Below are 13,754 nucleotides of genomic sequence, written 5' to 3' on the forward strand. Positions count from 1 at the left end.
TCTAGGTTTCTTCCTTGAGTATTTGTCTGTGGATCTATCTTCCTTAGAGTCATGAATGCACATATCTTCTACACTATTAGCATCAGATCCGTGGGAGATGGTTCCAGGAAATTCACATTCGGTGATTGGATTTTGACCAGAAGACGTGATTGATAACATGTTCCCTTCGTTTAGATTGCTCAAAGCACCTTCATGGTGTAGAGAGCTGCTAGGCGATACTGATTCAAGAGTAGAGTCAATATATGTAACTCTTTTTATCTTCTGTCTACCAAAGAAGAGAGAAGTTAATGGCAACAAAGAACCAACTTGCAAGCTATTTACATTTGATTGAGGCGATCTCCAACAGATCTCACGATAAAGATACTGATGTGGAAGAACAAGAACTCTCCATCGTCCATTGGGTTCCAACGCAAAGAATGTCACATCTGTAGAGCTGCGAAATGATTCATTTATGAGAGATATAAATATTGTAAAGTTGAAAGAATTATCTGCTAGAAACTACTGCATAACACATATAGAGTTCCTTGAATTTTTGTTCTCGAAAGCTCAAAACAAATTGTATTCAGACGACCTTTTGATAGGCCAAAAATCTCTTTCCTGTAGTTTCTCATTCTCATAAAGGACTCAAATAATTACTGTGAAAATATGTTGGGCCAAAGGGTGGTATCTCATGCGATATTTTAATTATTAAAAGATGAGCAAATAACATGGTGTATGAGGCCAAAGTTTATACAATTCCACTTCTCAACCACATTTGTGGTGAAGATACTCCCATAGTCCTAGAGGTACCGTAATACATGTCAGAATTTCCCAGTACATTATTGGAGATTTCATTGGGCTTCGTTCGTTGAACTTATCTAATAATGGCTTGAAAGGTGTTATACCAACATCACTGCAACATTTATATGTACTTGAATCATTGGATCTCTCATTCAACAAAATTGGAGGAGAAATTCCCCAACAGCTTGCGTCTCTCACAGCACCTGCATGTTAGGTCCAAGGTTTCACTTTATAATTTTGATGATAACAAACCAATATAATTATTAATAAAAGAATATTTACTTGCGGTAAATTTATTTTTGGTATAGGTTTATTTGATGAAGAAGGATTTGGTGAAGATCTAATCAAATATGGAAAAGAAGATATTACGAGATGAAATTATGGAAGAAGATGTGGAAGAAAAATACTTACTCAAATCAAGTTGCAAGAATTATGGAAAGAATATTTACTACAATCCTATGGAAGAAAAATATTCTAGAAAAGGAAAAAGATCGAGATCAATTTGTTACTTAAAGAAGGTCCATAATCTATGGAGTATCAAGATATGCCAAAAGTCTTAAGTGCACAAAAGTGTTCATGTTCGGAGTGGTCAAAGTCCAAATGCTAGAAGACGAATGTGATTACATTCAAATTAATATAAATCAAGATCCAAGGTGAAATGAAGAGGATCTTGAAATTTTCTTGGGTTGCTTTAATAAGATCTCATATTTATACAAGCCAGAAAAGAAAAGAAATATTTGAATTTGCATTTCAAATATGAATATACATCTACTACGAGTTGGAAGGAAAGAAAGATCTCTACTACAAGTCTACAGTTGCAAATCTCGTAAAGACCATGGAGATTTAGTTTATTGTGAAAATTTGTTGACTATGGAAGGAGGATATTGAGTGAATATCAGTTATTGAAAAAGATTCTATTTTCCATAATCGAGAATGGAAGATTCGGGGTGTTCAAATTATTACCATCATTTATGAAAGAATATTTTATTATATTCTATATCTTGGAAAATACATGTGTTCAAGGAAAGTAAATAAGAGTTGTGGCTCAAGGCAGAGGTAAACGGAAATAAACTATTGCTGCATCTATTTAAGAAGAAGTTGACAAAAAGGGAAAGTTTGGTACTAAGTTATTGCTGGCATCTATTCTGCTTGGAATATTCTACAAGTCCACGTAAGGCAATCAAAGAAGGGCAATGCAGCACAGTACTATGTTATTAAAGGAATGAGTACAATTATCATTCCTTAAATAAAGATTCTCTCTTAATGAGACAAAGATGTCAAAGTTCAAGCCCGTATTCAAGTAAGCAATCAATTTATGAAAAGAGATTTGGTAGATCGTATCACTGCTACAGAAAGAGATTCTTACATCAGTCAAATTCAAATGAACAGTATAAATAGGAGCAAGCGAAGCGAGATGAGACATGCAGCCACTTATACTTTCGTCTCAACCTTCTCAAGTTCTTTGCTCTACTTTTCATAAGCATTGTAATCCTGAGTGACTTACTGTGTAAACAAAAAAGAGAGGAGAGATATAGTATAGTTGGTGAGGCTTTGTATTGAGAGGTTGTGTCATTGTTCGTTTATTTGGTGAGCGAGTGAAAACCAAAGAGTCGTTGTTGGTGAGCGAGTGAAAAACCAACTTTGTACGTTGTTGGTGAGCGTGTCAAAACCAAACCTTGTTCGTTGTTGGTGAGCGAGTGAAAACCAACCTTGTAAACGTTTGTGGTGAACGAGAAAAACCACAAAGGCTGTACTCAACTCAAACTACAAAGAGCTTAAAGAGATAACCTCCTTGCAACCCTTGGACTTGGATTAGGATACCACATTGGTTCCGAACCAGTATAAAAATTCCTGGTGTCATTTATTTTATTGCTTTCATATTATATTCTGCACTCTTACTAATTATTGTGGTTTATACTTGTGCAAATTGAAGGACTAATAATTTTGTGCAGGCTGTCTCGCCATCAGTCGACTGACACCAAACAGTAGTCGACTAGAATTTTTTTTAATAGGCTTACAATTCACCCCCCCCGCCCCCCCTCTTGTACTTTCACTGCAGTGTTAAATCTCTCTCACAATCATCTTGTTGGATGCATCCCTAAAGGAAACCAATTTGATACATTTGAGAACAGTTCATACCAAGGAAATGATGGGTTACGTGGATTTCCACTCTCAAAAGCTTGTGGCGGTGATGATGGGGTACCACAAGGGACAACTCTATTTGAGCTAGATCAAGGAGAAGGAGGAGATTCAGTAATGATCAGTTGGCAGGCGGTTCTCATGGGTTACGGTTGTGGTCTAATTATTGGACTATCTGTAATATACATAATGTTGTCAACTCAAAATCCAGCATGGTTTTCGAGGATGGTTGAAGAATTGGAACACAAAATTATTAGTAGAATGAAAAAACACAAGAAAATATATTAATGTGTAACCTCCAGGTATTCAACTTGATCTTTATCTTTCAAAAGATTATTGTATATATATCAATGTATTTTCTACCTCCTTCATCCTTAAAGCTCTTAATTAACTTTAATTCTTCATTTTTGAAAATTGCAGGATGCAAGTCTAATGTGTTGCTGGCGATACAAATATAAGCCTTTATCTTCATAGTTTGTGATTTTTCTGAAGTGTTTTTTACCCTGTGAATAAAGACATTTGTTTTCTTCCTTTGAAACTCAGCCAAATTTATTTTCATTTATTTAAAGTGTTAGATTATTAACAGAGTTCATGGCCTCAACTAGTATAATTCATCCTCAATATAATTAGTTGAGTAATTGGGCTCAAGCATAAAGTCAGTTAATATCTACTTATTATCTTGAATATAATATTTATTTCGAATGTATAAAAATCAAATATTTACTTCCTCGCACGATTATGAATATTTGATTTGGTAATTTTGTTATCAATCTTTATTAGATAGTCTTTTCCAAAAATTATTTTCACTCTCTAACCAATTATTGGAAGAAAATAATTATTTTCAATATAACTTTAATCATATTAAATGTGCAGTAAATTTAATATGTGATAGTAAGGACACAGGATTTTGAATTATGTGATGGCAAAGACTTTTAAGTTAATTAGTTTGGAATCGAAGTTCAGCAGTAATATTTGTTTAGAACTCTATTTTGAATATGTGATACATTTTTAGTTGACCAAATAGCCAACACAAATATGATAAAATTAGACTAAAAGAGTATTCGTCGACCACATATTTTCCTACAAACTTTGCATTTTATCGTTAACGTATGTATTTATGAAATTCATAATAAATTTATTTCCATGAACATAAATATTAAAAGAACTTTAACTATTCTTTTTTAGATAATCCTTTTTTATTTAACATATATATTCATGCTATTAAAATAATATAGATTTAACAAATCATAAACAATTAACTAATTAACAATTAACAAAATATCAATTCATAATCAATAATTAACAACTAATCTCTATATATATAATTGCAGGACATAGGCCCGGTGATGTGGCGCTCTAAAAATTTAGCATTTGTATTTATCTATTTTTTGAGATTTTTGGCTTTTACCTCTTATTTAAGTGCTCTAAATAAATAAAATAAAAAACCCAAAAGACACAACTATTAAATTTTCTTTTAGATCAGTTACAATCTAATAATTAACCTTTACAGTTATGCCTCTTCATCCTAAGAAGAAAAGTTTACGCCGCTTTGCCTTTCTCCTTGTAGCGGATACTTTTCCTTACCCCTATTATCTATCATCTTTTTTACTTCCACTTTCCGCGTAAATCTTCTCTCGTTTTCTTTCGTTTTACCCAATCCGTTGTGCTTATGCATGCATTCACAGATTGTATTGCAGAATTTCCAAAGTGTTCAATCCTTGTATTAATTCCTAATGGAAGAAGACAACCATTAAAGTCTCCAGCAGTCACCATACATATTTATACAACAAATAGAGATATGCAATAATACAAAACGTGAATCAATTCTTCTACATATATCTGACCGGAAAATACAGATTTGCTACCAGTAGTCTCTGGCCAGGTTTCTTCCTTTACTCGCTGGTGCTCTCTATGTTCATATTACTCCTCTTCTTTCATTAAGAAGATGTCGAGATTTAACTTTTGACTTGAGTTTGGTTTTAACATATGCTTCTTCAAAATTCAGAAACAAGACAAATAAGAAATAGAAAAATAATGCTTGGTGCAAGTTAGGAACCATACGTTTCTTTTCACTTCACGAGGATAATGGTTAATTAGTGAATGACGTAATTAATAAATAAGAGTATTAGAGATTAGGGTATTTCTCATATATTTGAAGTTGTACCCCATATTTTAGCTTCACAAGGAGTCATAAGCTTTTATAATGTGAAGTGACTAGAGTACTTAAGATTTGTTATAATTAATGGATGATAGCGAACATTATCTTTGGTACTTTACCAATGAATTTGAAAAAATGGGTGCTTTTAATTGTATTATGTGGAGTCATAAAATAATTATTGAAGAGGCAAAATCTAGGAGTACATTACCACTTTCGTAGTCATCATGTGGACAGAGTAGTTTAAAGTTTTAGGTTATTTTCTCGGTTTCCTTGCTTTCTTGAGTTCTTTTTTAATAGCAAAGATTTTTCTATTCATGTATATATATTATATTTCTCGCATTCTTTTCTTACTTATCATGGTTTTGTGAAAGTATTTGATCTCTTGATGGCACTTTTGATACACACAAATGTACCCTTTCAGTTTTTTCATTTAAAGTTTTTGTTATATTATGCTGCTCCAACATCATATAGTGTAAATTTGTACTGCAACTAGGTTTTATGACCTACATTCATTGGTCCTAAAATGATGAATGAGAAATGTTTGTTTGGTAGAAGGTTTTTTCAATTTTTGGTGGTTTAATTGTGTATGAAGTTCAGAAAGCTAAGGTGTTATTACTAGCTTTAAAATTACTACTATATTTTATTTTAAAAAAATAGATTCTCTTTAATCAATTGTATTGGATGTTTACAGTTATATGTGGTATTTAATTCTTTTTTAAAAATGCTGAAACTTTTTTTTTAACTTTCATGACTTTTCTCTTTAATCAATTGTGTTTGATATCTCTATATTACAGTTGTATGTTATATTCAATTTCTAAATGTTGAAAAAAATTTGTTAATTTTTTTTTTTGCTGCATATGAGACCATGACTACAAATAGTAATTCTATCTTTTAAGTTACTTATTTGATTAGTAAAGTTTGATATCATACTTTAATTTTTTGCCAATTAACTAGTTAATTAATAATTGCATATTTTACAAATAATAGTACATTACTATATTAAACAATTAACAAATCATAAACAATTAGCAAATTAACAATTCATAAACATATAACAAATTAACAATTCATAAACATATAACAAATTAACAATTCATAAACATCTAACAAATAATGAAAAAAAAAAATCGGAACAGTGGCAAAAGCCACTACCCAGCCGATCAAGAACCAAAAAAAAAAAAAAAGAAATTTGATTTTTTTTTTTTTGGCAATTAACGACGATTAAATGTTAAACATGCTTAGAATATAATGTATATAACAAAATAATAACAAAAGTTCATAGTAGAAAACCTTAATCGAAGATTTTTGTAGGGTTGTGTTAATCGAGTTGTACGCCGCTTTTTTCCAAAATTCGAGCTTAGAATCTTGCTCCTTGACTTGAATATACCGAGAATCTAAACTTTCCCGACGAAAATTAATAGAAAACGACGTATTTTGATGTGGGGACCACCTTGAAATCGCCTCCAATGGTGTTTTTGAAATTTTTTTGCCACTGGAGGGACCAGTGGTGGAACCCGATCGGGTTTTATGTTGGGTGATATAGCGCAGTATTTTACTGCGCTATAGGGGAGAGAGAAATATTGTTTAGCGCAGTAAAGCACTTAACGGCTCCGTCACAGTTAAGTGCTTTAGCGCAGTATTTTACTGCGCTAAAGGTACTTTTGTGCCAATTTTTTTTTTTTTTTTTTTTTTGGGTATTTTGGTTCACTTTGATTTTTATTTGGTCATTTTAGTTCCGGACTCCTTCACCCCACCCCATAGTGTTTTGCTAGATCACATATAAATGCTCTTGGGATAATACTTTTTTGCTTACTTACCAAACACGAGAAATAAATAATAAACCGACTGTTTTCCCAAGAAAACATTTTCCTTCATACCAAACACACCCTAAATGTGAGCCAGTAAAAAACAAAAACCACCTAGTATCAAGCAGAATAGTCCCCAATCTTGGTCATATAATTACGAAACATAAATTAAAACATATGATGGTCGTGTAAGACAAAGGACTTCATCAAATGCAATAGGGTGTCAAAACAGAATCCCCAACAAACCAAAAGTTTCAAACTTTAACAAAGAATCAGAAATTTTCAAAATGAGTTCAAAGGAAACTTTATATTATTAGCTATTTTTGGTATGAAACATGAAATTAGCAAACAAGACAAGCATATTAAGCCATAGAATCTAATCAAATGCAAAAGGATAAAGAAAACATAATCCTCAAGAATCTCTCTATATATATAATTGCGACGTAAGTAGGTGATGTGGCGTTCTAAAAATTCAAAGATTTGTATTTATCTATTTTTTGAGATTTTTGGCTTTTACCTCTTATTTAAGTGCTCTAAATAAATAAAATAAAAAACCCAAAAGACACAACTATTAAATTTTCTTTTAGATCAGTTACAAATCTAATAATTAACCTTTACAGTTATGCCTCTTCATCCTAAGAAGAAAAGTTTACGCCGCTTTGCCTTTCCCCTTGTAGCGGACACTTTTCCTTACCCCTATTATCATCTTTTTTACTTCCACTTTCTGTGTAAATCTTCTCTCGTTTTCTTTCGTTTTACCCAATCCGTTGTGCTTATGCATGCATTCACAGATTGTATTGCGGAATTTCCGAAGTTTTCAATCCTTGTATTAATTCCTAATGGAAGAAGACAATCATTAAAGTCTCCAGCAGTCACCATACATATTTATACAACAAATAGAGACATGCAATAATACAAAACGTGAATCAATTCTTCTACATATATCTGACTGGAAAATACAGATTTGCTACCAGTAGTCTCTGGCCAGGTTTCTTCCTTTACTCGCTGGTGCTCTCTATGTTCATATTACTCCTCTTCTTTCATTAAGAAGATGTCGAGATTTAACTTTTGACTTGAGTTTGGTTTTAACATATGCTTCTTCAAAATTCAGAAACAAGACAAATAAGAAATAGAAAAATAATGATTGGTGCAAGTTAGGAACTATACGTTTCTTTTCACTTCACGCGGATAATGGTTAATTAGTGAATGACGTAATTAATAAATAAGAGTATTAGAGATTAGGGTATTTCTCATATATTTGAAGTTGTACCCCATACTTTAGCTTCACAAGGAGTCATAAGCTTTTATAATGTGAAGCGACTAAGGTACTTAAGATTTGTTATAATTAATGGATGATAGCGAACATTATCTTTGGTACTTTACCAATGAATTTGAAAAAATGGGTGCTTTTAATTGTATGATGTGGAGTCATAAAATAATTATTGAAGAGGCAAAATCTAGGAGTACATTTCCACTTTCGTAGTCATCATGTGGACAGAGTAGTTTAAAGTTTTAGGTTATTTTCTCGGTTTCCTTGCTTTCTTGAGTTCTTTTTTAATAGCAAAGATTTTTCTATTCATGTATATATATTATATTTCTTGCATTCTTTTCTTACTTATCATGATTTTGTGAAAGTATTTGATCTCTTGATGGCACTTTTGATACACACAAATATACCCTTTCAGTTTTTTCATTTAAAGTTTTTGTTATATTATGCTGCTCCAACATCATATAGTGTAAATTTGTACTGCAACTAGGTTGTATGACCTACATTCATTGGTCTAAAAATGATGAATGAGTAATGTTTGTTTGGTAGAAGGTTTTTTCAATTGTTGGTGGTTTAATTGTGTATGAAGTTCAGAAAGCTAAGGTGTTATTACTAGCTTTAAAATTACTACTATATTTTATTTTAAAAAAAAAAAGATTTTCTCTTTAATCAATTGTATCGGATGTTTACAGTTATATGTGGTATTTAATTTTTTTAAAATGCTGAAACTTTTTTTTAACTTTCATGACTTTTCTCTTTAATCAATTGTGTTTGATATCTCTATATTACAGTTGTATGTTATATTCAATTTCTAAATGTTGAAAAAAATTTGTTAATTTTTTTTTTTTTTGCTGCATATGAGACCATGACTACAAATAGTAATTCTATCTTTGAAGTTACTTATTTGATTAGTAAAGTTTGATATCATACTTTAATTTTTTGCCAATTAACTAGTTAATTAATAATTGCATATTTACCAATAATAGTACATTACTATATTAAACAATTAACAAATCATAAACAATTAGCAAATTAAAAATTCATAAATATATAACAAATTAACAATTCATAAATATATAACAAATTAAAAATTCATAAACATTTAACAAATTAACAATTCATAAACATATAACAAATAATGAAAAAAAAAATCGGAACAGTGGCAAAAGCCACTACCCAGCCGATAAAGAACCAAAAAAAAAAAAGAAATTTGATTTTTTTTTTGGCAATTAACGACGATTAAATGTTAAACATGCTTAGAATATAATGTATATAACAAAATAATAACAAAAGTTCATAGTAAAAAACCTTAATCGAAGATTTTTGTAGAGTTGTGTTGATCGAGTTGTACGCCGTTTTTTTCCAAATTTCGAGCTTAGAATCTTGCTCTTTGACTTGAATAGACCGAGAATCTAAACTTTCCCGACAAAAATTAATAGAAAACGACGTATTTTGATGTGGGGACCACCTTGAAATCGCCTCCAATGGCGTTTTTGAAATATTTTTTGCCACTGGAGGGACCAATGGTGGAACCGATCGGGTTTTATACTGGGTGATATAGCGCAGTATTTTACTACGCTATAGGGGAGAGAGAATATTGTTTAGCGCAGTATTAAAGCACTTAACGACTCTGTCACAGTTAAGTGCTTTAGCGCAGTAAAAGGTAGTTTTGTGCCAATTTTTTTTTTTTTTTTGGTATTTTGGCTCACTTTGATTTTTATTGGGTCATTTTAGTTCCAGACTCCTCCCCACCCCACCCCTTAGTGTTTTGCTAGATCACATATAAATGCTCTTGGGATAATACTTTTTTGCTTACTTACCAAACACTAGAAATAAATAATAAACCGACTGTTTTCCCAAGAAAACATTTTCCTTCATACCAAACACACCTTAAATGTGAGCCAGTAAAAAACAAAAACCACCTACGTAGGTAAATATCAAGCAGAATAGTCCCCAATCTTGGTCGTATAATTATGAAACATAAATTAAACGGAAAAGGGTCATATTTACCCCTCTACTTTCAAATAAGGTTCATATATACCCTTCGTTATACTATTAGGTCATATATACCCCTGCGATTATACTTTGGCTCAACTATACCCTTTATCCGTTAAATGTCTGTTAAAGGACCCAAATTATTTTTGCCCCAGCCAACACTCAAAATAACCCATAACCCTACCCAAACGAAGCTTCAACAATGGAGTAATATCAAAGTTCTTTCTTCAAATCATTTTGAGAGCTTCAAATACAATGGAATTCACCTAAGTTGATGATTCTCAACACCTAAACACACACGACTCTTCAAAAATCTGATTCTCAACTTAGTATCGAACATTCAGATTTTTAACGATTAAGCTGTTCAAGAAACACCCAAATGTTAAATTACAGGAAACAACTAGTTGCTCAAAACGTGAAAACAAGCAATCTAGGAATCGCCAACTTCAGTTTCATGATAAAGCTACAACCTTTTTCATGAAAAAATCGAAAACTTTGATTTTTTTTTTCTTCTTTTCTAATCGACCAGACAAAAAGCAAGGAAATCTATTCCCAAAGCACTTCCTTAAAAACAAATACCAAGAGAGAATAGAGTAGAGTGCTTAATCGAGTAGCTGAAGTGGCCAGGCTTATAACAAAGCCAGGCTTATAACAAATGGACAGCAGAGTGTTGTCTCCTTCTGTTCCATTTGACATACCTATCTTCAAATTCAGCCGGAATCCAAAGAGAATGTGTGAAATTGCAGGTTGGGTCGGGTTATAGGTTATATGGGGTGTTGGTCGGGGCAAAATTGATATGTGTTTTTTAAATTAATCTCAACCCTCCACGTGTCTATTTTAAGGCTGGGACCCGGACATTTAACGAATAAGGGGTATATTTGAGCCAAAGTATAACGGTAGGGGTATATATGACCCAATAGTATAACGAAGGGTATATATGAACCTTATTTGAAAGTAGAGGGGTAAATATGAACCTTTTCCGTAAATTAAAACATATGATGGTCGTGTAAGACAAAGGACTTCATCAAATGCAACAGGGTGTCAAAACAGAATCCCCAACAAACCAAAAGTTTCAAACTTTAACAAAGAATCAGAAATTTTCAAAATGAGTTCAAAGGAAACTTTATACAACCACCTTTTGCGATACTATTACTATTTTTGGTACGAAACATGAAATTAGCAAACAAGACAAGCACATTAAGCCATAGAATCTAATCAAATGCAAAAGGATAAAGAAAACATAATCCTCAAGAAAACAAAAAGTTCCAAACCTTGACAATCAAAATTTCTCAATAACAACAACATACCCAGTATATTATTAGCTATTTTTGCTAGAAAAATGAAATAGAAAACAAGATAAGCATATTAAGCCATAAAATTTCATCAAATGCAAAAAGGATAAAACCATAATCCTCAAGAAAACAAAAAAGTCTCAAACTTTAGCAACCAGAATTTTTCAAAATGGGTTCAAAGAATATCGGCACTCACTTGTTCTTCCTAAAAGCATCAGCGTTCTCGAAAGGCTTGTCCTTCCCCAACAAGTAATTCACTCCAGTTGGCAGCAGCATCTGGAGTTCCATCAGTGATCCATTGGTGTGAAGGTGCAGGAATTGGAGTATCGGCACTCACTTGTTCTTCCTCAGCACTTCCGAGAGAGACTGCTTCGACCTCAGTGGTTGAAACCCTGTGATAGAACATACAACATTAGTTACAATCAAACTCTAGGCATTCAAAAAGAATATTGAGAAAATGACAAAAATGGTCCCTTATGTTTGAGGGTAGGTTTAAAATAGTCCCTTAAGTATGCAGTTAACAGTTATGGTCCTTCAAGTTTGCCAAAAGTTAACACTTGTAGTCTCCGTCAAATATGTATTGAAATCTGTCCGTTAGATCTGACAGGAAGTAAGAGAAAAAAAAAAAAAGGAAATTAATGGGAACTTACACTTAGAGGTATAATTTTTGTAGTTTCTACTATTTTCTAATTTATTTCTAGAGTCCCATGTAGCTTTTTTTGAGGTGTAATTTTTGCTATTTTTATATCTTTTAGGCCTCATTTGTTTGCACTTAATGGAGGTCTGAATATTAATCATTTAGGTTCAGCCCATTAAGTGCATTTGGTTTTAAGATCTGAATTTTAATTATTCAGATTCAGCCCATTAAGTGCATTTGTTTTGTTTCCTTATAAAGCCTCTTAATGAATCTGAATAGATCTGAATAAATTAGATCCGTAGGAGAGTCTTATTCCATTCAGACTCATAACAGGCGTTATTCACAAAACCTTTTACACCTCTGCCTTCTCTTCTCGACAAAATCTTCCATGTCTCTGCCTTCTCATCTCAACCAAATACCATTTTTTCACGCCTCTGCTCCCTTGCTGATGCAACAAAAGTACCACTTCCCTAAGTTCTAGTCTCTGTTTCTCTTCTACATTTACCACAAAAAAAAAATGTAAAAAAGAGCATTAGGTTAAAAGGAAGTTCAATGTATGATGCAACTAACAGAAAAAGTTCCAACAGTAGCTAAAGATGGATTCCTGATGGGTCTTTCATGATTAGCCACCCAAACATAAGTGGGTATGGGAATTGAAGCAAACCAAATCCCGAAATACCATTTCGTTTCATCATTGGTTGTGAAAAAATCCATTTCGGTTAGTTCAGCTACATGGGCATGTTTATATTATGCGTTCTTGATTTTCCTATTTCTGAACTAGCATTTGGTAAAGAATTCATAATTGCCTTGTTACAATAATTTTTTATATTGATATATAAGTTTCAGTTTGCATTTCACATACTTTAAATGTTTTTTATCAAATATAAATATTCAAAATATTATTTTCTATCCAAAAAATAAATATATTTTGCTGAAATGAGATTTTTATAATAATTTATTGATATAGTGTAATTTCACATACACATTCAGATATTGAAAACAAACAGATTTAATCATTCAGTTTTCAGATCTAGAGACCACATCTTAATATTCAGATGTGCATTCAGATCCAGACATCTAGATCTTAATGCACATCTTAAATCATTCAGATGTGTATTTAGATTCAGACGTCTTAATTTTAATGTAAACAAACAAAGTAGGTGTCTAGTGTAGTTTTTTTTTCTGTTGCATATTTTAGGATTTGATGACACTTTCTTACTGTGTATAGTTAACTCTTTTTTTCATATTTTCCACCAAATCTATTCGACAGAATTCGATAAGTATTTGATGGAGATTAAAAGTGTTAACTATTAAGTGCATACTTAAGGGACTACTTTGAGCCCACCCTCAAAAACATAAGAGATCATTTTTGTCATTTCTCCAAAAAAATTACTATAATAAGAACTTGTGGACCCTCATAAAACAACCATTACGTAGTGATAGTCATATTAGGAGCAACTGCCGAATGAGACTTCTTTTCGGAACTTGACGCATAAACATGGGCAAAACCATCATTAACTTGTAACAACGTATTGACACCTTCTTGGTCTCTCAGCCGTATCAATTGGGCCTTATCAAACTTCACTGTAAACTGCAAGACTTTATCTGAAGGATCAATGCCTAATCGATCGAAAACTGCATTCACAAAATCATTGTACTATATGCCTGTCTTCACAATAAT

The 13,754-nt window shown here is 32.1% G+C and overlaps 1 protein-coding gene and 1 long non-coding RNA gene across 2 annotated transcripts; one reads left to right on the forward strand and one right to left on the reverse strand.

Annotated features, from left to right (window-relative positions):
- Positions 1-765: 765 nt before the first annotated feature.
- Positions 766-3,547, forward strand: LOC132042940 (receptor-like protein 9DC1; the record flags this gene model as incomplete). The annotated part of the gene is made up of 2 exons (XM_059433451.1): positions 766-989; positions 2,840-3,547. Coding segments are annotated over 2 exons (592 nt in total), but the record flags the coding sequence as incomplete, so codon positions are not given.
- An 8,085-nt stretch (positions 3,548-11,632) lies between these two features.
- Positions 11,633-13,748, reverse strand: LOC132042942 (uncharacterized). The gene is made up of 2 exons (XR_009411625.1): positions 13,507-13,748; positions 11,633-11,828 (listed from the first exon to the last, which is right to left on the reverse strand). It is a non-coding gene; the product is annotated as an uncharacterized LOC132042942 (long non-coding RNA).
- Between the last annotated feature and the right edge of the window lie 6 nt (positions 13,749-13,754).

Source organism: Lycium ferocissimum, unplaced genomic scaffold (genome assembly GCF_029784015.1).
Source record: "Lycium ferocissimum isolate CSIRO_LF1 unplaced genomic scaffold, AGI_CSIRO_Lferr_CH_V1 ctg19362, whole genome shotgun sequence".
NCBI classification, from domain to species: domain Eukaryota; kingdom Viridiplantae; phylum Streptophyta; class Magnoliopsida; order Solanales; family Solanaceae; genus Lycium; species Lycium ferocissimum.